The following is a 19,992-nucleotide window of genomic DNA, read 5'->3' on the forward strand; positions in this document are numbered from 1 at the left end:
AATTGTGGTATTTTAAGTATTTATTCTCTGCCAAGCACTGTACTAAGTGCTGGGGTAGTACAAGCATTCAGGTAGGACACAGTCCCTCTCTCATGTGGGGTTCACAGTCTCAATCCCCATTTTACAGATGAGGTAACTGAGGCCCAGAGAAGTGAGTGACTCGCCCAAGGTCACACAGCAGACATGTGGCGGAGCCAAAATTAGAACTTGTGTATCTACACCAGAGCTTAGTACAGTGCCTGGCACATAGTAAGAGCTTAACAAATACCATGAGAAAAAAAAAATCAAGGAAGCTGAAGTACCAGTTCCTCAAGCTTGGGAAGCCTGCAGACTTGCCCATCAATCCATCCATCAATCAATGAATTAGTGCCATTGATCCACAAAGGAGGCCACAGATGGGTTCAGAGGGGCGGGGACAACCGGAGTCCCAGGTGAGACTCTGGCAGCTGGTTGGTAGACCTGGAAGGACTTCCTGAGGAGGAGGTTTTCCAGCTGGGACTGGACGGAGTCGAGGAAGGAGACTTGTTGCGGAAGAGCCGTCCTCTAGACTGGGAGCTCGTTGGGGGCCGGGGAACATGCCAACCAACTCTATTGTGATGTATTCTCCCAAGCGCTTAGCACAGTGCTCTGCACACCGTAAGCCCTGAATAAATATGATTGAAGTGCAGGGAAGGCATTCCAGGGGGTGGGAGAAGGGGTCAGTCCCAGAGACCTCGGGATTCCTGGTTCTGGGAAGCTGCTCTCTCTCTGTCCCTCTGTCTCTGTCTCTTTCTCTTGCTCTCTCTCACGAGAGTTCACGAGGAGTCAAGTTTGGCTACCTTCAGGGCACGGGGACAAGCGTCCGTGTCTATTAAGGGTTTTCATTTGTTTCACGAGAAGCAGATTTTTATCTCGACTTGATTTGCCGAAAGCGTTTGATCTCCAGTCCAGTGACCCATCACTATTTTTATGGGTTTGGAATAATTTCTTGTTGCCTGTGCTCTGGGAAGGGTGAACTGTGGGGAGGGAGGAGTGGGGCAGAGGTGGGGGAAAGTGAAATGTCTGCACACGTGTATGTGCGTGTGTGTGTGTGTATATACATATGGGTGTGCATTCAGCCAGGGACCCCCCTCCTGCCATGTCTCCACCCTCTAGGAGCTTGACTCTTCCCCCAGTGACCCCATCAGGGAACAATACTTCTGTAATAATTATAGTAACGGCATTCATTAAGTGCATATTATATGCCAAGTGCTGATCTTTTTTTATAGTATTTGTTAAGTGCTTACTACATGCCTGGCACTGTTTTAAGTGCTGAGTAGATACTGGTGGGAAGCAGCATGGCCTAGTGGCAAAACCACAGACTTGGGAGTCAGAGGACATGGGTTTTAATCCCAACTCCGCCACTTGTCTGTGGTGTGACCTCGGGTAAGTCACTTAACTTTCTCTGTGCCTCAGTTACCTCATCTGTAAAATGGAGATTAAGACTGGGAGCCCCATGTGCGACAGGGGTTGTGTCCAACCTAATTGCCTTGTAGCTATCCTAGTGTTTAGAACAGTGCTTGGCACTTAGTGAAAGCTTAACAAATACCATAATTATTATTATTTTACCAGCTAATCAGTATAAGCTCCTGCCAATTGGCTGGTTTCTAGGGATGCCCAAATTGATCGATGGTATTGATGGAGCATCTACTGAGTGTTAGGCACTGTATTAAGTGCTGAGAGGCTACAGCTAGTACAGAGAGGCAACATGGTTTAGTGGGAAGAGCTTGGATCTGGCGAGCCAAGACACCCGGGTTCTATTCCCGGCATTGCCACCAGTGTATTGTGTGATCTGGGTCAAGTTAGTTAGCCTGTCTGTGCCTCGGTTTCTTCATTCTGTAAAATGGGGTTGAGATCCCTGCTCTTTCACCAGTGACTTAAGGCAGGAACTTACGCTGATTGTCTAGTATCTAACAGAGAAGCAGTGTGGTCTACTGGATAGAGCATGGGCCTGGGAGTTGGAAGGACCCGAGTTCTAATTCCACCTCTGCCACTTGTCTGCTGTGTGACCTTGGGCAAGTCACTTAGCTTCTCTGAACCTCAGTGACCTCGTCTGTAAAAGAGGGATTAAAATCGTGAGCCCCGTAGGGGACATGGACTTTGTCCAATCTATTTAGCTCGTATCTACCCCAGAGATTAGTATAGCGCCTGGCACATAGTAAGCGCTTAACAAATGCCATTAAAAAAATTGTCTAATTCCCACCCGTAGTCTCCTCCTAGCATTTAGTACAGTACTAAGCATGACATTTAGAGGTATGACATAGGAATGCAAAAGGAAAGGCTTGTTGGAGGAGATGGAGTTTTAGGGGGGCTTCAGAGGTGATATGTGGGGTCTCTCGGATTTGAGGAGTAGGGAGTTCCAGGCTGGAGAAATGACTCAACCAGAGGCCAGAGCTGGGGGTAAGAGGAGAGTGAGGTGCAGACAGGAAGATGGAATATCGTGCATTGTGGGGGAGTGAGTGAAGGGAGCCCAAGATGAGGGAGACTTAAACCCATTGATCAGGGGATTTTATTTTTTGATTGATTGATTGATTCATTCAATCGTATTTATTGAGTGCTTACTGTGTGCAAAGCGCTGTACTAAGCATTAGGGAGAGGACACTAGAACAATAAGTAGACACATTCCCTGCCCACAATGAGCTCGTGGGGAGGAAGCTGGTGAGGTCTCCATTGGAGGGCCGTGAGATGTGAATTGAGCACTGTTGCTCTCGGCAGCATCATGGCATATCCACGGGGAAGAGGGAGGTGGGAACACCCGTGAGGAGGCTAGTATCGGAGTCAAATTATTGAACAGCAACGCTCGGATCGGTGTGGGGATGTTTTAGGGGAGAAGAAGCAGCCAGTCTAGGAGATGATTTGGAGGAGCAGCATTGCCTAGTTGGCAGAGCCCGGGACTGAGAGTCCGCAGCACCTGGGTTCTTATCTCAGCTCCGTCACTTGTCTGCTGTGTGAACTTGGGCAAGTAGCTTAATTTCTCTGTGCCTCAGTTACTTCACCTGTAAAAAATATGGATGAAGAATGTGAGCCCAATGTGGGACAGGGACTGTGTCCAACCTAATTAACTGGCATCTACCCTAGCTCTTGGAACAGTACTTGGCACATACTAAGTGCTTAACAAGTACCATTGTTGCTGTCATTATTTTTATTATTATTGGGAAGAATTGGCAGGATTCAGTGGTATGAGCCCAGTACAGTGCTCCAAACACAATTGGAGCCCAGAACGGTGAAGGTGGGAGGGAGATCTGGGCCGGGGCAGGGAGGAGCAGATGGTTTGCCAGCAACTTGGTTTGGAAATGGCACTTCGGTGTCCCCAACAGGTGATTCTCTCCCCCATACGGGGGGAAAACGGGAGGACAGTTTGAACATAGACAGGTCAGTCCTGGTGGGTGGAACTTTGCATTCACGGCTCTGCCACTTGTCTGCTGCATGACCTTGCACAGAGCATTTAACTTCTTCGTGCGTCAGTTCCCTCATTTGTAAAATGGGGCTTCAGACTGTGAGCCCTACTTTCATTCAGTCATTCAATTATATTAACTGAGCATGTACTGCGTGCAAAACATTGTACTAATCGCTTGGGAGAGTACAATAGAACAGTGAACGGATACATTCCCAGCCCACAGTGAGCTTACAGTCTAGAAAGGGAGACAGACATTAACATAAATAAATGACAGATATGGACAGAAGTGTTGTGGGGCTGAGGGGCAGAGATGAATGAAAGAAACAAGTCAGGGCAACTTAGAAAGGAGTGGGAGAAGAGGAAAGGAGGATTTAGTCAGGGGAGAGCTCTTGTAGGTCTATGTGGGGCAGGGACTGTGTCCAACCTGATTAGCTTGTATTTACCCAGCGCTTAGTACAGTGCCTGACATAGTAAGCGCTTAGAAAAAATAGGAACAGTGATGATGATTTAGGGTACGCTTTCAGAGCTATCTGTGAAAATTTAGGAGCTAATAGCAGTAGGAAGAAATGTTCCCTGCCCTCAAGGAATTTCCACTCTACTGAGGGAGGCAGAAAACTATTTATAGAGAGTGGAAGCCAGAGGAAGGACAGGGAAAAGGCAGGAAGCCCTACAGAAACATCAAGGCGAAATAGCTGAACATGTAATCGACTGGTGAAGCAAAGTGCCGAGAGATTAAGGCTCCAGTGTGCTGCAATAGGGGAAAATTAGGTGTTTCATAGAGTTCCAGAAGTTTCCCCAGCCTCTAATTAATTTTCAAGCGGGTATTGTGCTTTCCCGAGGTGATTTGTCGTGCCTTATTGCATAAATACCCTAATTAGCCAAATTGCCACAGCGATAGCACAGGCTGTAATTGTATCCAGCTATTAAGGCTGGCTCGGGAAAGGGTGGAGGATCTGTGGGCTTCTCTACCAGAGAGCTGGCAACAGCAAAGTCGATCGGGAAAATGTCACAGAACCACGGTAGGCCCGGCCGGGAGCTGGGAGCCGTGGCCTGGGGCGGACCGGCCCTGCACGCTACGATCTGGCGAGGAGGCTGTCTGTGGCCCGAGGAGGTCAGCGGGGACGGGAAGATTGGGAGGCGGCCTAGAAGACGGTGGCCTTAGACGTGAGACAATGGAAGCGGCCGCTGGTCTTGGAGAACGGTCTCCGCCTCGCAGCTTGGGTTCAGCGTGGCCTAGTGGACAGAGCCCGGGCTTGGGAGGCAGAAGTACCTGGGCTCTAATCCCGGCTCTGCCGCTTGTCTGCAAGTCACTTAATGTCTCTGAGCCTCAGTTACCTCATCTGCAAAATGGGGACTAAGACTATGATATGGATTGTGTCCAACCAGATTTGCTTGTATCCACCCCAGTGCTGAGTATAGTCCCTGGGGCATTGTAAGCGCTTATCAAATACTATTATTATTACTACTTAGGCCCGCACACCCACTAAACAGCCAGCTTGACTCCCTCCTGATCTACATCGACTCCTCCCCCTTCTCGTCCTCCTCTCCCTCCATCTCCGCTTCCTCGGGGCTTCCCCTCTGTGCTCTCCCCTCCTCATCCCTAGTCCCAGGAATGCGGGCACCCAGTACCCGCTCCACGGTTCGGGTTCACCGTCTGCCCACAGCAAACCCCATTCTGAGCTCAAGCGCCAAACCTGGGGCCCCTGGTTAAGTTAACACAACGACAAGACACCACCACAACACCACCACATGACACCAGCAAAACACAATAAGGGCACCACCTCAACAAAACGACAACAGAAAGAGGGAGAGGCGATGCGCCTCGGATTTCCTTCAGGCTCGTTGCCCCATTTATTGTAATGCCAGAGGGGCATGGTGTCAGATTGAAGCTGCGGGGTTCTGAGAGAAAAATGTCAGCTATGTGAGGCAGATAATGACCGGCCGATGGACACTGTGCTCTGTACCTGAGAACACTGAAGACCGTAAAACGGCGAGGCCAGGGAACACTGGCCTGGAAAATCAAACGAGATTATGAGATGCCAATCAGTCAGAGCCCTGAAGCCCAGTGGGTCTGAGATGGGGGTGGGGATGGGAGCTGGGCCTGGGTCTCTCTCTGAAGGAGGGAGGGAGCGGCCCACCCCCTGCCCTCTCCAATGGCCGCCAAGCCCCTCCACCCCGTGGATAGACTTCCTCATCATTCATTCAATCGTATTTATTGAGCACTTACTTTGTGCAGAGCACTGTACTAAGCACTTGGAAAGTACAATTTGGCAACAGATAGAGACAATCCCTGCCCAACAACAGGCTCACCGTCTAGAAAGGAGACCTCCAGGCAGACCTGGGAGACCTGGGAGACCTCCAGGCAGAACCTTCAGGTGGGCCGGATTTAGGGTGAACCGTGACCTTTGGAACTTTGTCCGGAGGGCCTTCCCGTGGCTTGAGAGAGTCCCTCTCCTGTCCTGCCCCCGTTTGATACTGGGACCCAAATTGGGGCTGAGTCCTGTGTGGCCTTGCCCTGTCTTCTCCCTCAATCCATCGACACATTTTCTGGGAGGAGAGGAGAGTGTGAGTTGGGGTCCGCTGGGAAAAGGGAGTGGAGATAGTTTTGGGAGAGCCTGGAGGCCAGTGGTCTCAACGCAGAGGGGACCATGCGACCATCGAAGGTTTTTGAGGAGCGGAGAGTTGAGTGCAGATGACAATTTAGCAGAGATCATCTAGGCACTTTAGTGAAGTATGGATTGGAGAGGGAGAGGCTGAAGGCAGGTTGATCCGCAAAGAGGCTGATGCAATCGTCAAACCCAGATCCCACAGGAGCCTGGACCAACTGTGGTGGCTCCATAGGGTGAAGATGAAAGGGCTGATGCTGGAGATGTTGTGGAGGGGGAAAGAGTGGTAGGGTTTGTTGGCAGGCTGAATGTGGGATGGGGAGGGAATCAAGGTAATGCCAAGGTTGCAGATTTCAAGGATGGGGAGGCCGGTGGAGTAGATTGAAAAGTCAAGCAGCCCCCGCTAATTCCCTCACATCACCTGGAGGTACCGGAAACAGGGAAACAGGGGAAACTGGGAGGACTGGAGAGCCCTCACTGCCCTTGGCTGGGCCAAACCGTGCTCCTCTCTCCTTCCCCGTCTCCATCCCCGGCTCCATCCCCATCAGCCTCATCCTGCCCTCAACAATACCATAACCATCCTTGGCCCCTCAACATCGCCACCATCGTGGCCACCAACTTCACCACCCCAATACACCTCATCAACCTCAACTCCTCCCCATCCCCATGAGCCCCATCTCCACCTCATCCCCATTAACCACATCCGCATCCTCACCAGTAATAATAATAATAATGATGGTATTTGTTAAGCACTTACTATGTGCCACACACTGTTCTAAGCACTGGGGTAGATACAAGGTAATCAAGTTGTCCCACGTGGGGCTTACAGTCTTAATCCCCATTTTACAGATGAGGTAACTGAGGCACAGAGAAGTTAAGAGATTTGCCCTAGTCACACAGCTGACAAGTGGTGGGGCTGGGATTAGAACCCATGATCTGTTAGTACCGTGACTGTCATCGTTACTAACAGCACTCTCACCTCCACCACCTCTCCCTCCACCTCCACCACTTCCACCACCATAACCACTCCCCCTTGCCACTTCTCTTCTCTGAATTTGGGCCCTTGAACTCAGCAACCAGAGGCTAAAGGAGTCCCAGCCCTTGCCATCAAAAAGCTTCCATTATGGAGATCTGCGGCAGGTTGACAGCAAGACCGAGGGACGTCACCATGGGATGTGTGCCCTTGCTTATGTGTCAGAAACATTTTTCTGCTGAGGAAAACCTCAGAAATAACGGGCCAGCCCAAAGTGATGTTTCTGCTCTTCTCCCGAATGCCAAGGGGCTTCCCTCTGGTTCATCGGCTTGGGGGGCCCCGGGGCCGAAAGGAGTGACGGGAGGGAGCTGGGAGAGGAGACAGAAGCTGAACTGGCAGATGGAAGGCGGATGGCGTGTGTGTGGGGGATTGGGCAGATGTTGGCAGACTTCTCTGGAGACTATTTGTGGCGGGGAAGGGGTGGGGCAGGGGCAGGGGGGGAGCGGGTGTCAGATTAGAGAGGGAGAGAGCGGTGTTTTGGGGCTGGAAAAAACCAGTCAGCCATTCAAACCGCTCCATTTGGGGTGACATCGGGGCCTGCTTCTGTCTTTCATTCAATTCATTCATTCAATTGCATTTACTGGGCACTTACTTTGTGCAGAGCACGGTACTGAGCACTTGGGAGAGTACAACAGAACAATAAACAGACACATTCCCTGACCACATTGAGCTGACAGTCTAGAGGGATAGGACAGACATTAATAGAAATAAACGATAGATATGGGCTTAAGTGGTGTGGGGCTGGGAGGGGGGATGAAGAAGGGAACAAGTCAGGGTGATGCAGAAGGGAGTGGAAAAAGAGGAAAATGGGGCTTAATCAGGGAAGGCCTCTTGGAGGAGATGGGCCTTCAATAAAGCTTTGAAGGCCGGGAGAGTAATTGTCTCTCAGATTCGAGGAGGGAAGGCATTCCAGGCCAGAGGGAGGATGTGGGCGAGAAGTTGGTGATGAGATAGACAAGATCGAGGTCTTCAATTGGCACAATTGTTGCCTGACATGTCCCTGAAGTCGGGTGGAGATTATCGGCAGAAAAACCTTTCCAGCCTTGGGGAAGCAGAGCTCGGGACCTGGCAGGAGGGAGACCTGGGTTCTAATGCATCTGGCCTGTTCTGTGGCCCCGGATGAGCCACTCAACCTCTCTGGTCCTCGGTTTCCTCATCTGTAAAGTGGGGATAAGACCACCGCTCTCCCTCCTTGTTGCACTGGTAGCCCTGTGTGGGACAGGGAACTCATTCAATCAATGGTTTCTACTGAGCACTTACTATGAGCAGAGCACTGTACTAAGCACTCAGTAGAGTGCGATACGACAGTTAGCAGACACAATCCCCGCCCACAGTGAGCTTACTATCAATCCATCCATCAATCAATGATATTTATTAATAATTGTGGTATTTGTTAAGCACTTATTATGTGTCAGTTACTGTACTAAGCGCTGGGGTAGATACTGTCCCTGTCCCACCTGGAGCTCACAGTCTCAATCCCCATTTTACATATGAGGTAAGTGAGATGCTGAGAAATTAAGTGACTTTCCCAGCAGACATATGACAGAGCCGGATTTAGAATCCATGACCTTCTGGTTCCCAGGCCCAAACTCTATCCACTACGGTAAGCCGCTTCTCTATTTTTTGAGCTCTTACTGTGTGCAGAGCACTGTTAACAGGCCAACCATTTAGCCCGTCCTCTGGACTGTGAGCTCGTTGTGGGCAGGAAATGTCACTGTTTATTGTTGTACTGTACTTTCCCAAGCGCTTAATACAGTGCTCTGCACACAGTAAGCACTCAATAAATACGATTGAATGAATGGATGAATTTGGGGAAGGGGATATCTGGTGAGGAGAGCCCTTAGGACTAGTCTGAACTTTCCGGGGAGCTCCCAATTCACACTGTAGCCACCCTCTAAGCTCAGTAAATTAGTTCAGTTACCTGACCTGTAAAATGGGATTAAGAGGGGGTGCCCCTTGTGGGACAGGGGCTGGGTCCAACCTGATTAACTTGTATCTACCCCAGCTCTTAGAACAGTGCTTGGCACAAAGTAAGTGCTTAAGTACCATAAGTAAACTCGCTGTGGGCAGGGGAAAGTATCTGTTTATGGTTATATTGTACCCTCTCAAGCTATTAGTCCGGTGCTGTGCACGCAGTAAGTGTTCAATAAATATGATTGAATGAATGAATGAGTCCACGTGGAAAATATTTTTCTCTGTTGAATGGAAAATCTCCCTGTTGTGAATATTTCGGCGTGTGCCTCCCCTATGAATCTGGAAGCTCCCTGTGGGGAGGGAAACATGTCCTGTGCTTCCCTGGTATTTCCCGAGGGCTTAGAACAGTGCAGTGCATCTAAGGGCTGCTCCAGAAAGGACACCTCCATCCCCATCCCCATCACCACCTCCTCAGACATCCCCGCCCCCCCACCCCCTCATCACCATCACCACCCCCACCCCCATCACCCCTGCATAAAGAGCAGCTGCTGGTAAATGAAAGAAAAAATGAAAACAGGAGGACTTAGCAGCCTCTGTCACTGAAGCCTGCTTCCTAGGTGGGCCCTCTCCATCTGTCTTTCCCAGGAACGAGCTGGCCTGGCTTTTCAAGCATCGGCCAACAAGATTGCTTTTTTTAATGACATCTGTTAAGCGATTACTTTGTGTCCAACACTATTCTAGGCCTGGGGAAGGAAGACGGGAAGCTGGTCGTGGTCAGGGAATGTGTCTGTTTACTGGTCTGTTATACTCTCCCAAGTGCTTATTACGGTTCTCTGCACACAGTAAGTGCTCGATAAATATGATTGAATGAATAAATGACTACAAGTTAATTAGGTCGAGCACAGTCCCTGTCCCACGTGGAGCTCACAGTCTAAGTAGGAGGAAGAGCAGGTGTTTGATCCTCATTTGCAGTTGAGGTAACTGAGGCACAGAGAAGTTAAATGACTTGTCCAAGAACACAAGGAAGCAATCGGAAAAGATGGGATTAGAGCCCGGGTCCTCTGACTCCCAGGCCCGGACTCTAACGCCAGCTGGGTTGGGAGCATTCGGGCTGGAGAAAATGATGCCGAGAGGTGATTTAATACCTCGCATCTCCCTCTCTACTGAGGGCTGAGTGAGAGAGCCTGGGCCTGAACTGCAGCAGAAAGGACTTAGAGTAGACAGAAGACAGGTTTTCTTGTCAGCACGTTAGGTAGGTCGTGAAGGTGTCACTAAGGGATCCCCAGAAGGTGTTAAGGTGGGCACAGACCACCATCCTCCCTGGTGCGTTTGGGACACTCCGGCACTAAGGCAGGGAGATGGACTAGTTGACCTCTCATGGAATCTTTCCCTTTGGAGCTATTCTCCACAGAGTCCAAATCCTGTCCTGGAAGCCAGTCAGAGACCCAGAAAGCCATCATACTCTCCTGGGGACAGCTCAGTGTTGGAGAGTTAACTCATCTTCCAAGAAGGGTGGGGTCCAGTTAAACACTCAATACATGCCAAGCACTGTGCTGAGCACCAGGGTAGATCATCAGCCCTGATACATTCCCTGGGCCTCCGGGTGTAGGGGGGGACATGCACCGAGAGACAGAGGAAAAGCAGGGATCTTATCCTCATTCTAGAGTGCAGGAGACCAAGGTGTTCCCCCTGCCCCCCTCCACACACCTCACCTCGTTACTCTCCTACTCCAACCCAGCCCACACATTTCATTCCTCTAGTGCTAACCTTCTCGCTGTGCCTCCATCTCGTCTATCTCGCCGCTCCCCCTCGTCCACAGCCTCCCTCTGGCCTGGAATGCCCTCCCTCCTCCAATCTGACAATGACAATCCTTATCTTTAAAGCCTTATTGAAGGCATATCTCTTCCAGGAGGCCTTCCCTGACTAAGCCCTCCTTCCCGCTTCTCCCGCTCCCTTCTGCGTTGCCCCGACTTGCTCCCTTTATTCATCCCCCTCCCAGCCCCACAGAACTTATGTCCATAGCTGTCATTAATTATTTCTATTAATGTCTGTCTCCCCCCTACACTGTCAGCTCACTGTGGGCAGGGAATGTGTCTGCTTGGTGTTACAATGTACTCTCCCAAGCGCTTAGTACAGTGTTCTGAACACAGTAAGCGCTCAATAAATACGATAGAACGAATGAATGAAAGTGACTGTCCAGTGGTCACCCAGCAGGATGGTGGCCCAGCCGGGACCAGGACCCAGGTCCTGGGCTCCGTCCTGAGGCCGTGCGGCCACAGCAGGTTGGGAAGCTGGGTCCGGCCGGCAGCGCCTTAGCTCCTGACAGACGAGACGGCGAGAATAACTGAGGATATTGATCCCCCTGGGAAAAGATCTTACAGCACCCTGTGCTTCTCACCGAGGGGATGCTGGAGGCTTCTCTCTGTGGGTCAAATTCTCAGCCCCCCGAGGAGGCCGGGACAACCAAGAAATGGGGTTGGGGGTTCAGGAACAGTGTTGCCTAATGGCTAGATCCCTGGCCTGGAAGCCAGAAGGACCTGGGTTTTAATCCTGGCTCCTCCACTTGTCCTCCTGGGTTCCTCCTGAGTGAGCTTGGGCAAGTCACTTCACTTCTCTGTACCTCAGTTCCCGCATATGTAAGATTGGGACAGGGACTGTGTCCAACTTAATTATTTTGTATCTACCCCAGTACTTAGCACAAGCCTGGCACATAATAAGCACTTAATAAATACCCCAATCGTTATTATTATTATTATTATGCATCATGAGGATTCTGGGCTCCATCAATCAATCAATCAAACCGTGCTGCTTTCATTTGACAACACCCATGCAAATATCTACTTGCCCCTTTGCCCAGACCAGGAAACCATTGCTGTTGGGGGAAGTGGAAGTCTGCCGATATTATGAGAAAGCCCAGACTTGGGAGTCAGGGGACCTGGGTTCTAATCCCGGCTCCACCACTTACCTGCTGTGTGACCTTGGGAAGGTCACCCCTCTCCATCCTTAACTCTTCCCCAGTGCCCAAGCCCAGGCCATCCAACATCCCTAACTCATTCCTCTCCATCCCTGACTCTCCTCCAGTGACCCAGCATGGATAACCCATAACCTCTGACTCTCCCCCAAAGACCCGACACAGACCATCCCACAACCTTGACTCTCCCCTCTTCTTCTCTGACTCTCCCCCAGTGACCCACCAGAGACCATCCCACATCCCTGACTCACTCCTCTCCATTCCTCACTCTCCCCCAGTGACTTAACAGGGACCATCCCACACCCCTGACTCTCCTCTCCTGACTCTCCCCCAGTGACCCAGCATGGACCGTCCAACACCTTTGACTCTCCCCTCTCAGTCCCTGTCTCTCCCCCAGTGACCCAGAATGGATCATCCAACACCCTGACTCACTCCTCTCCATCCCTGGTTCTTCCTCCTTTTGGCCAGCGACTCATCCAAGCTCCCACCTCTGACTAACTAGCCAGCTTTCTGACAGGATGCAGCAGATGATGGGTCGGGAGGCAGGTGGAGAGGGGGAGGGGTTGGATCCTCTGATACATCAGACTGAGGATGTTCCAGGAGACCTCAAGGTCTTTGCTCCTTGTAGGCAGGGAATGAGTCTACCTACTCTCTATTATTGTATTCTCCCGAGCTCTTAGTTCAGTGCTCTGCACACAGTAAGCACTCAATAAATGAATGGTGTGTGGACCGGTCTTCCCTTTAGATCTTTAACATCTTAGGGGCAGGGATAGTGCCTTATATATCTCTTATACAGCAGTCAAGCACCCAGCAAGCTGCTCTGCTCATAGTGAGCACCCAGTACAGTGTCCGGCACAGAGTAGACACCCAGTAAAGCGTTCTGTTCACAGTTGGCTCTCGGTCAATTCTGTTGATGATGATGATCCCCCTCTAGACTGTTGGCTCACTGCGGACAGGGAACGTGTCTACCGACTTTGTTATATTATATTCTCCCAAGCAGTTAGTACAGTGCTTTGCACGCGGTATCCACTTAGTAAGTACCATTGATTGATTGACTGATGATGATGACGGTAGGTAGACTGATGATGATGACTGATGAGCCAGTGTGTTTTCAGTGACTCAACTCCATTTCTCTTGATTGGCTGAGGCCTCTGGAGTGCTGAGCATTTTCCCTTTTAGTCTGGGACAGATTTTCCGAAGAACCGTAATCTCCTTCTGCAAAACTCCCATAGTCCCAAAGCTTTGACCTGTCATCTGCAGTGACTCTTTCTAAATGGCAGCAGGATGGACCACCAACTGCAGGCTTCTGAGGGGCTCAGGAATGGCCAATATCTGAAGACTGGGGGGTTTTAATGTGATGGTTCACCATCTACAGGCTGGGGGGTTTCAGTGGGATGGCCCACCGTCGGCAGACCGGGGGGTTTCAGTGGGACGACTCACCATCTACAGGCTGGGGGCATTCAGTGGGGATGGCCACCACCTGCAGGCTGGCGGGGTTTTCGGTGGGAAGGCCCACCATCCAGAGGCTGGCAGTGGGGGGTGGATTTCAGCAGGGTATTCCATTGTCCACGATTGGGAGGTGAGGGGAGTACCCTCAGATCAGGTTGTGGGTAGGGCGTGGCAACGACCGAGGGATCGTGGGTGGAGCGTCAGCCCGGACGGCACGTTTGGCGGCTTGGCAGGGTGACACCGTAAGCTGAAGCTGGCTTAAGGATCGGGTTCTGGCTGTGGGGCGGACTAATTCGCCGAGGTATTTTCCCAAATTCCTTGATTTTTCCACTCGGTGTGGAAAAACACCAAAAGCCTGCGCTGCATTGCTCAGAAACGGCCCACGTTGGCTATGGGTCGGGCCAGCCTGGTGCCCCCCACTGCCCTCGCACCCCCACAGTCCTGTCGTGAGCTAGGGGCTTGGGACAAGGCATTGGCTCGGGGCTTCTCTGTCATTCCCGCCTCCTCCCTGGAGGCTGGTCGAGAGGGGAGTGGAGAAATGTGTGAATGGACCCTCGGCCTTCCACTGCGGGAGGAAGGATTCAAGTTGGACACTGGGAAGAGCTTCTCCCCAGGCTCGGAGCCATGGGAATGTGTTTCCTGGGAAGACTGGAAATCTCATCGATCAGGCAATCAATCAATAGTATTTACTGAGCGCATACTGTGTACAGAGCACTGTACTAAGTGTTTGGGAAAATACAGTACAACAGCATTGGTAGATAAGTTCCCTGCCCTCAATAAGCTTCCAATCTAGTTGAGGGGAGGTGCCTTCCCGGATAGTTTGGATGCAGGGGGATGGACTCGTTTACGTCGTGTGGCCTGGTGGAAAGAGAACAGGGCTGGGAGTCAGGGGTTCTAATCCTGGCCCTGCCCCGGCCCGCCGTGTGACCTCGTGCGTGTCACTGAATCTCTCTGGGCCTCGGTTTCCTTGTCTGTACAAGGGGGATAAGATCCTCGCCCTCCTTCCCGCTCAGACTTTGAGCCCAGGATGGGGCCAGGACCACATCCGATCCGATCGACTCGGATCTGCCTCGGTGGCACGGCGCTTGGCCCTCGGAGAGTGCTCGGCAAATATCAAGTGACCACCGCACCTCCCTTGTCCCGCTCCCCTCCTGTTGGGCGAGACGCATGAGTGTCTCCCCCAGCCCAGCATCCTGAAAGTTGGGTTTGTTAGCTGAAAAGGTGGCAGGGCAGCTCCTCAACTGTCAGGACGGTCCCCTCAAAATCACGACCCGGCATCACCGGGCCCTCCGGTCTCCCTCTGCCGTGGGTCGGAAGGGCCTCTCCTCCCCCGTCACCGGTCTGGGGGTCCGGTGAGGCCTCAGCTCTTGAGGGTCCTCAAGAACCTCCAGTGGTTGTCCATCCACCTCCGCATCAGACAAAAACTCCTCACCATCGGCTTTAAAGCCCTCCATCTCCTTGCTCCCTCTACTTCACCTCACTATTCTCCTACTCCAACTCAGCCCGCACACTTCGCTCCTCCAATGCCAACCTTCTCACTGCGCCTCTGACCCCTCACCCAAATTCCGCCCCTCCGTCCTCATATCCGACAGACCACGATTCTCCCTCGCTTCAAAGCCTTATTGCAGGCCCATCTCCTCCAAGATGCCTTCGCCGATTAAGCCCTTCTTTCCTCTCCTCCCACTCCCTTCTTCATCGCCCCGACTTCCTCCCTTTATTTACGTCCCCTCAGCCCCACAGCACTTATGTCCGTATCCATAATTAATTCCTTTATATTAATGTCAGCGTCCCCCTCTAGAGCGTAAGCTTGCCTCGCACGGGGAACGTGTTTGTCACTTGTTGTATTGGACTCACCCAAGCGCTTAGCACAGTTCCCTGCACACAGTAAGTGCTCAATAAATCCGATTGATTATTGGCGCCCTCGGGGGTCCCGCTCAGCCCTCTGGGCCGCCTCCCCGCCCCTCCCCCTCGGCCCCCAGGTGCCAGGCTCACTTCTGCCCATCTCTGTGTCGTCCCCTCCCCCAGAGCTCTGTCGTCTGTGGTGGCTCTAGGCGCCAACATCATCTGCAACAAGATCCCGGGCCTGGCGCCGCGGCAGAGAGCCATCTGCCAGAGTCGGCCGGATGCCATCATCGTGATCGGGGAAGGGGCGCAGATGGGCGTCGACGAGTGCCAGCACCAGTTCCGCTACGGACGCTGGAACTGCTCCGCCCTGGGAGAGAAGACCGTCTTCGGACAGGAGCTGCGCGTCGGTAAGGGGACCGCCTCCTCTCCTCCCTCCCTGCCATCCCCATCCCGCCCACCTTCCTCCCTCTCCTTCCCCTCCTCCTCCTCCTCTTCCTCAATCCATCAGTCTGCACACCTGTCATGTGCTGAGCACTGTACTAAGCACTCGGGGGAGTATAGGACAACTCTTCTGTACTCCTCTTCCTCAATCCATCAATCAGTGCTTTTTACTGAGCACTAACTGTGTACAGGACACTGTACTAAGCACTTGGGAAAACACAATACGACTCTTCTGTCTTCTCCTACTCGATCCATCAATCAGTGCTTTTTACTGAGCACTTTCTGTGTGCAGGGCACTCTACTAAGCACTTGGGTGAGAACAACAGAACTCAGATTTCTCCTTCTCTCCCTCTTCTCAACCTCAATCCATCAATCAGTGCTTTTCATTGAACACTTTCTGTATGCAGTGCACTGTACTAAGCACTTGGGAGAGCGTGATACAACTCCTCCTTCTCCTCCTCAATCAATCAATCAAGGGTATTTATTGAGCGATCAATATGTGCACAGCACTGTTCTATGCACTTGGGGGAATCCAATACAAGATAATTAGCTCTCTCTCTCTCTCATCTTTTTCTTCCTTCTCCTCCTCCTCTTTCTCCTCCTCTATCAATCAATAGACGCTTTTTTATTGAGCGCATACTGTGTGCAGAGCATTGTACAAAGTGCTTGGGAGAGTACAACTCCTTCTCCTCTTTCTCCTCCTTTTCTTCCTTCTCCTCCTGCTTTTCCTCCTTCTCCTCGTCCTCTTCCTCCCCTCCTCCCTTGACCCATTTCTTCCTGCCCCTGCTGGGTACCTACCGTGGGGAGAATTCTGTAGTACGCATCACACACTGGACTAGGAATAATAATAGTGGTATGTGTTAAACACTTACTATGTTTGTTAAACATTTACTATATGCCAAGCCCTGTGTTAAGCACTGGGGTAGATATAAGATAGGTCAGATCTAGTCCCTATCACATATGGGTCACATAGATGAGGGGGCAGGAAGAACAAGCGTCTCACCCCCATTTTACCGATGAGGAAACTGAGGCCCAGAGAAGTTAAGTGACTTGCCCAAGGTCACATAACAAGCCAGGGGAGGGGATTTTGACAAAATGGAGATTAAATCCTAGTCCCTCCTACTTAGACCGTGGAGCCCCACGTGGGACAGGGAGTTGGTCCGAACTGATTGACTTGTACTTACTCCAGCCCTTAGAACAGTGCTTGACACGTAGTAAGTGCTTAACAAATATAAAAACAATAATAATCAATCAGTCAATTGTATTTATTGAGCATTTATCATGTGCAGAGCACTGAACTAAGTGCTTGGGAGAATACAATACATTAGAATTAGCAGACATGTTTCCTGCCAATCACTAGCTTACAGTTTAGAGGGGGAGACAGACATTAATATGAATAAATAAGTCATTTATAACATATAATTGAAAGATATGTACATAAGTGCTGTGGGGTTGAGGGTGGGGTGAATATCTTGTGTGGGGTGAATATCTTGTGTCCAAAGGTCATGGATAAATAATAATAATGATAATAATAATTCCAAGTTTGGTGTGACCTCGAGGTGAGCGGGCAGGGCGCTTCCTCCTGATCTGTGACATTTGAAGAGCCCCCAGTGATGAGACCTTGGCAAGGTTGGGGGGCAGATAGAGCATGGTGCCTTCCTCCGGGGGCAGTCTGGGCAGGTGATCGTGTCCGCTAATTCTGCTGTATTGGACTCCCCCAAGCGCTTAGTCTAAAACTCTACACACAGTAAGTGCTCAATAAATACCACTGATTGGTTGATTGTGCTGGACAGTTAAGATGGTTTTGGCAGTGACCAGGCATGCCCAGGCCTGAGCTGGTGGAGCCGTCCATACCAGCCCCAGAACGCCGAATGAGAAAATGTGGGTCCAGAGCTCGGTCAGTTCCGTGGCCAGCGGGCCCGCAGTCCCTCAGCCCAGCGTCCGCTGGGAGTTCAGGGTTCGGTCGGTCCCACGGTCAGTGGCCACTGAGGAGCCCCACGGCCCAGCATCTCCTTTGAGTTGTGGGCCAGAATGGTCCCTTGGCCCAGTGTCCACTGGGAGTTCAGGGCTGGAATGGTCCCTCGGCCCATCTTCCACAGAGAGTTCAGCGCTCGGGTGGACCCACGCCCAGAGCCACCGTGAGCTGAGACCCTAGAACTGTTCCGCGGCCTCTGTCCACTGCAAACCCAGGGCCGGAACGGGTCCCACGGCCAGATGCCTCGGTGAGCTGAGGGAAGCTTGGAGGGGGCAGCCCCCCAGGGGCGGGGGGTGGGCTCCGGGAAGAGCAGCGGCCGAGCTGTTCTTGGATGCCTCCGGCCTGGATTGTTCTGACTCCCGGGGCTCTGTGCCCAGGAGCTCGAAGCTTTGACAGCACAATGGGCCGGCGGAGCCCCGGCGGCCAGAGCTGAATACCAAGTCAGTCAGCCGGGGCCGGGGAGGCTCAGAGACGGCTCCCAGCATGTCCCCGGGTCCGTACCCGCCACCTCCCGGCCCCCCAACCTGGCCCTGCCCGGCCCCAGCTACGCCCAGCCCCCAGCCGACCGACGGGCCCCCATACTGGCCTCCTAAGGCTAAGGGAATGGCATTCGTTCATTTATTCACTCATTCCATCGTATCTGAGTGCCTACTGTGTGCAGAACACCGTACTGAGCTTTGGGAGAATACAGTAGAATAATAAAAGACAGATTCCTTCCCCACAACGAGCTTACAGTCTAGAGGGGAGACAGACATTGATTTAAATAAAATTAATGACAGATATGGACCCAAGTGCCGTGGGTCTGGGAGGGGGGAGAAGAGCAAAGGGAGCAAGTCAGGGTGATAGAGAAGGGAATAGGAGATGAGGAAAAGGGGGGCTAAATCTGGAAAGGCATCTCGAAAGAGATGGGACCTCAATAAGACTTTGTAGCGGGGGAGAGAGTGATTGTCTGTGGGATTTGAGGAGGGAGGGCGTTCCAGGCCAGAGGCAGGACGTGGGCCGGGGGTCGGCGGCGAGACGGGCGAGACGGAGGCCCGGCGAGAAGGTTAGCGGCACCAGAGGAGCGGAGTGTGTGGGCTGGGTTGGCGAAGGAGAGAAGCGAGCTAAGGTAGGAGGGGGCGAGGTGATGGAGTGCTTTAAAGCCAATGGTGAGGAGTTTTTGTCTGATACAGAGGTGGATAGGCGACCATTTTTCTGCTGTGTAACAATGGGCAAGTCACTTGGCTTCTCGCCTGTCAAATGGGGATTAAGACTGCGACCAACCCAATTTGCTTGTATCCCCAGAGCTTAGTATATTGCCTGGCACGTAACCAGCGCTTAACAAATACTACGATTGTTACTAACTCTACGTACTCTCCCAAGCGCTCGGTACGGCACTCCCCAGCCAGTGAGCACTCACTACATACCTCGGCTACGAAAGGGGAACCACTACCTTGGAGGCCAAAATCCCGAGTCTGGGTTCACCAGCCTGACCCACCGAGCGGCGAGGGTGATCAATGGGCAGAACTATCCAAACAAGCGTGCCTGCCGAGCACAGCCCGATCAATGTTTAATCGGCTCCGGCCGCCCCCGGGAAGCTCTGGTGGCCAGCGTGGTCCGAGGGGGCGGTGGTGACCGGACAGAGGGAGGCCGTCTCGGCCGCCGCTGGGGCTTTCCCGCCCCTCCCGCGGGGGCGGCCGGCCTGGACCACGCAGATCGTCTGTTCCAATCCCAGCTCCGCCACCTGTCTGCTGTACGGCCTCGGACGAATCACTTCACTGGCCTCGGTTGCCTCATCTGGAAAATGGGGATTGAGACCATGAGCTCCATGTGGGACGGCGACTGCGTCCGACCCGATTAGCTTCTCTCCCCTCCGGCACTTGGTACCGTGCCTGGCACTTAGTAAGTGCTTAAGAGATATTATCATTATTACCGTTATCGTTATTATCTGTGCCACGGGGAGGGATTCCCGACAAAGCCAAACCTCTTCCACTTGGGTTGCGGCTCCAGATTTTCCTGTGACCTCTCTGCAGCGGAAGCTGATAGCCGTCTGGCCTGCTGAGAAGCAGCACGGCCTGGTGGATAGACCCCGGGTCTGGGAGGATCTGGGTTCTAATTCCGGCTCTGCCACTTGTCTGCTCTGTGACCTTGGGCAAGTCACTTCACTTCTCTGGGCCCCAGGTACCTCATCTGTAAAATGGGAATGAAGACTGTGAGCCCCTTGTGGGACAGGGACTGTGTCCAACCTAATTAACTTGTATCCACCCAATGCTCAGAACAGTGCTTAACACATAGTAAGCGCTTAAAAGTTACCACCATTATTATTATTGACTCCACTGCTTGGGACAGCTTTAATGGGGCTGG

General features: G+C 52.1%; 1 protein-coding gene across 1 annotated transcript in view; it reads left to right on the plus strand.

Moving 5' to 3' along the window:
* The window catches only part of WNT7B (Wnt family member 7B), a 76,839-nt gene that overhangs the window by 32,795 nt on the left and 24,052 nt on the right, over nt 1-19,992 (plus strand). The window contains exon 2 of the mRNA XM_029079047.2: nt 15,414-15,640. Within this exon, the coding sequence (XP_028934880.1) occupies nt 15,414-15,640 (227 nt within the window). The remainder of the gene's footprint in view (nt 1-15,413; nt 15,641-19,992) is intronic.

This window comes from Ornithorhynchus anatinus, chromosome 14 (assembly GCF_004115215.2).
Source record: "Ornithorhynchus anatinus isolate Pmale09 chromosome 14, mOrnAna1.pri.v4, whole genome shotgun sequence".
In the NCBI taxonomy this organism is placed as follows: domain Eukaryota; kingdom Metazoa; phylum Chordata; class Mammalia; order Monotremata; family Ornithorhynchidae; genus Ornithorhynchus; species Ornithorhynchus anatinus.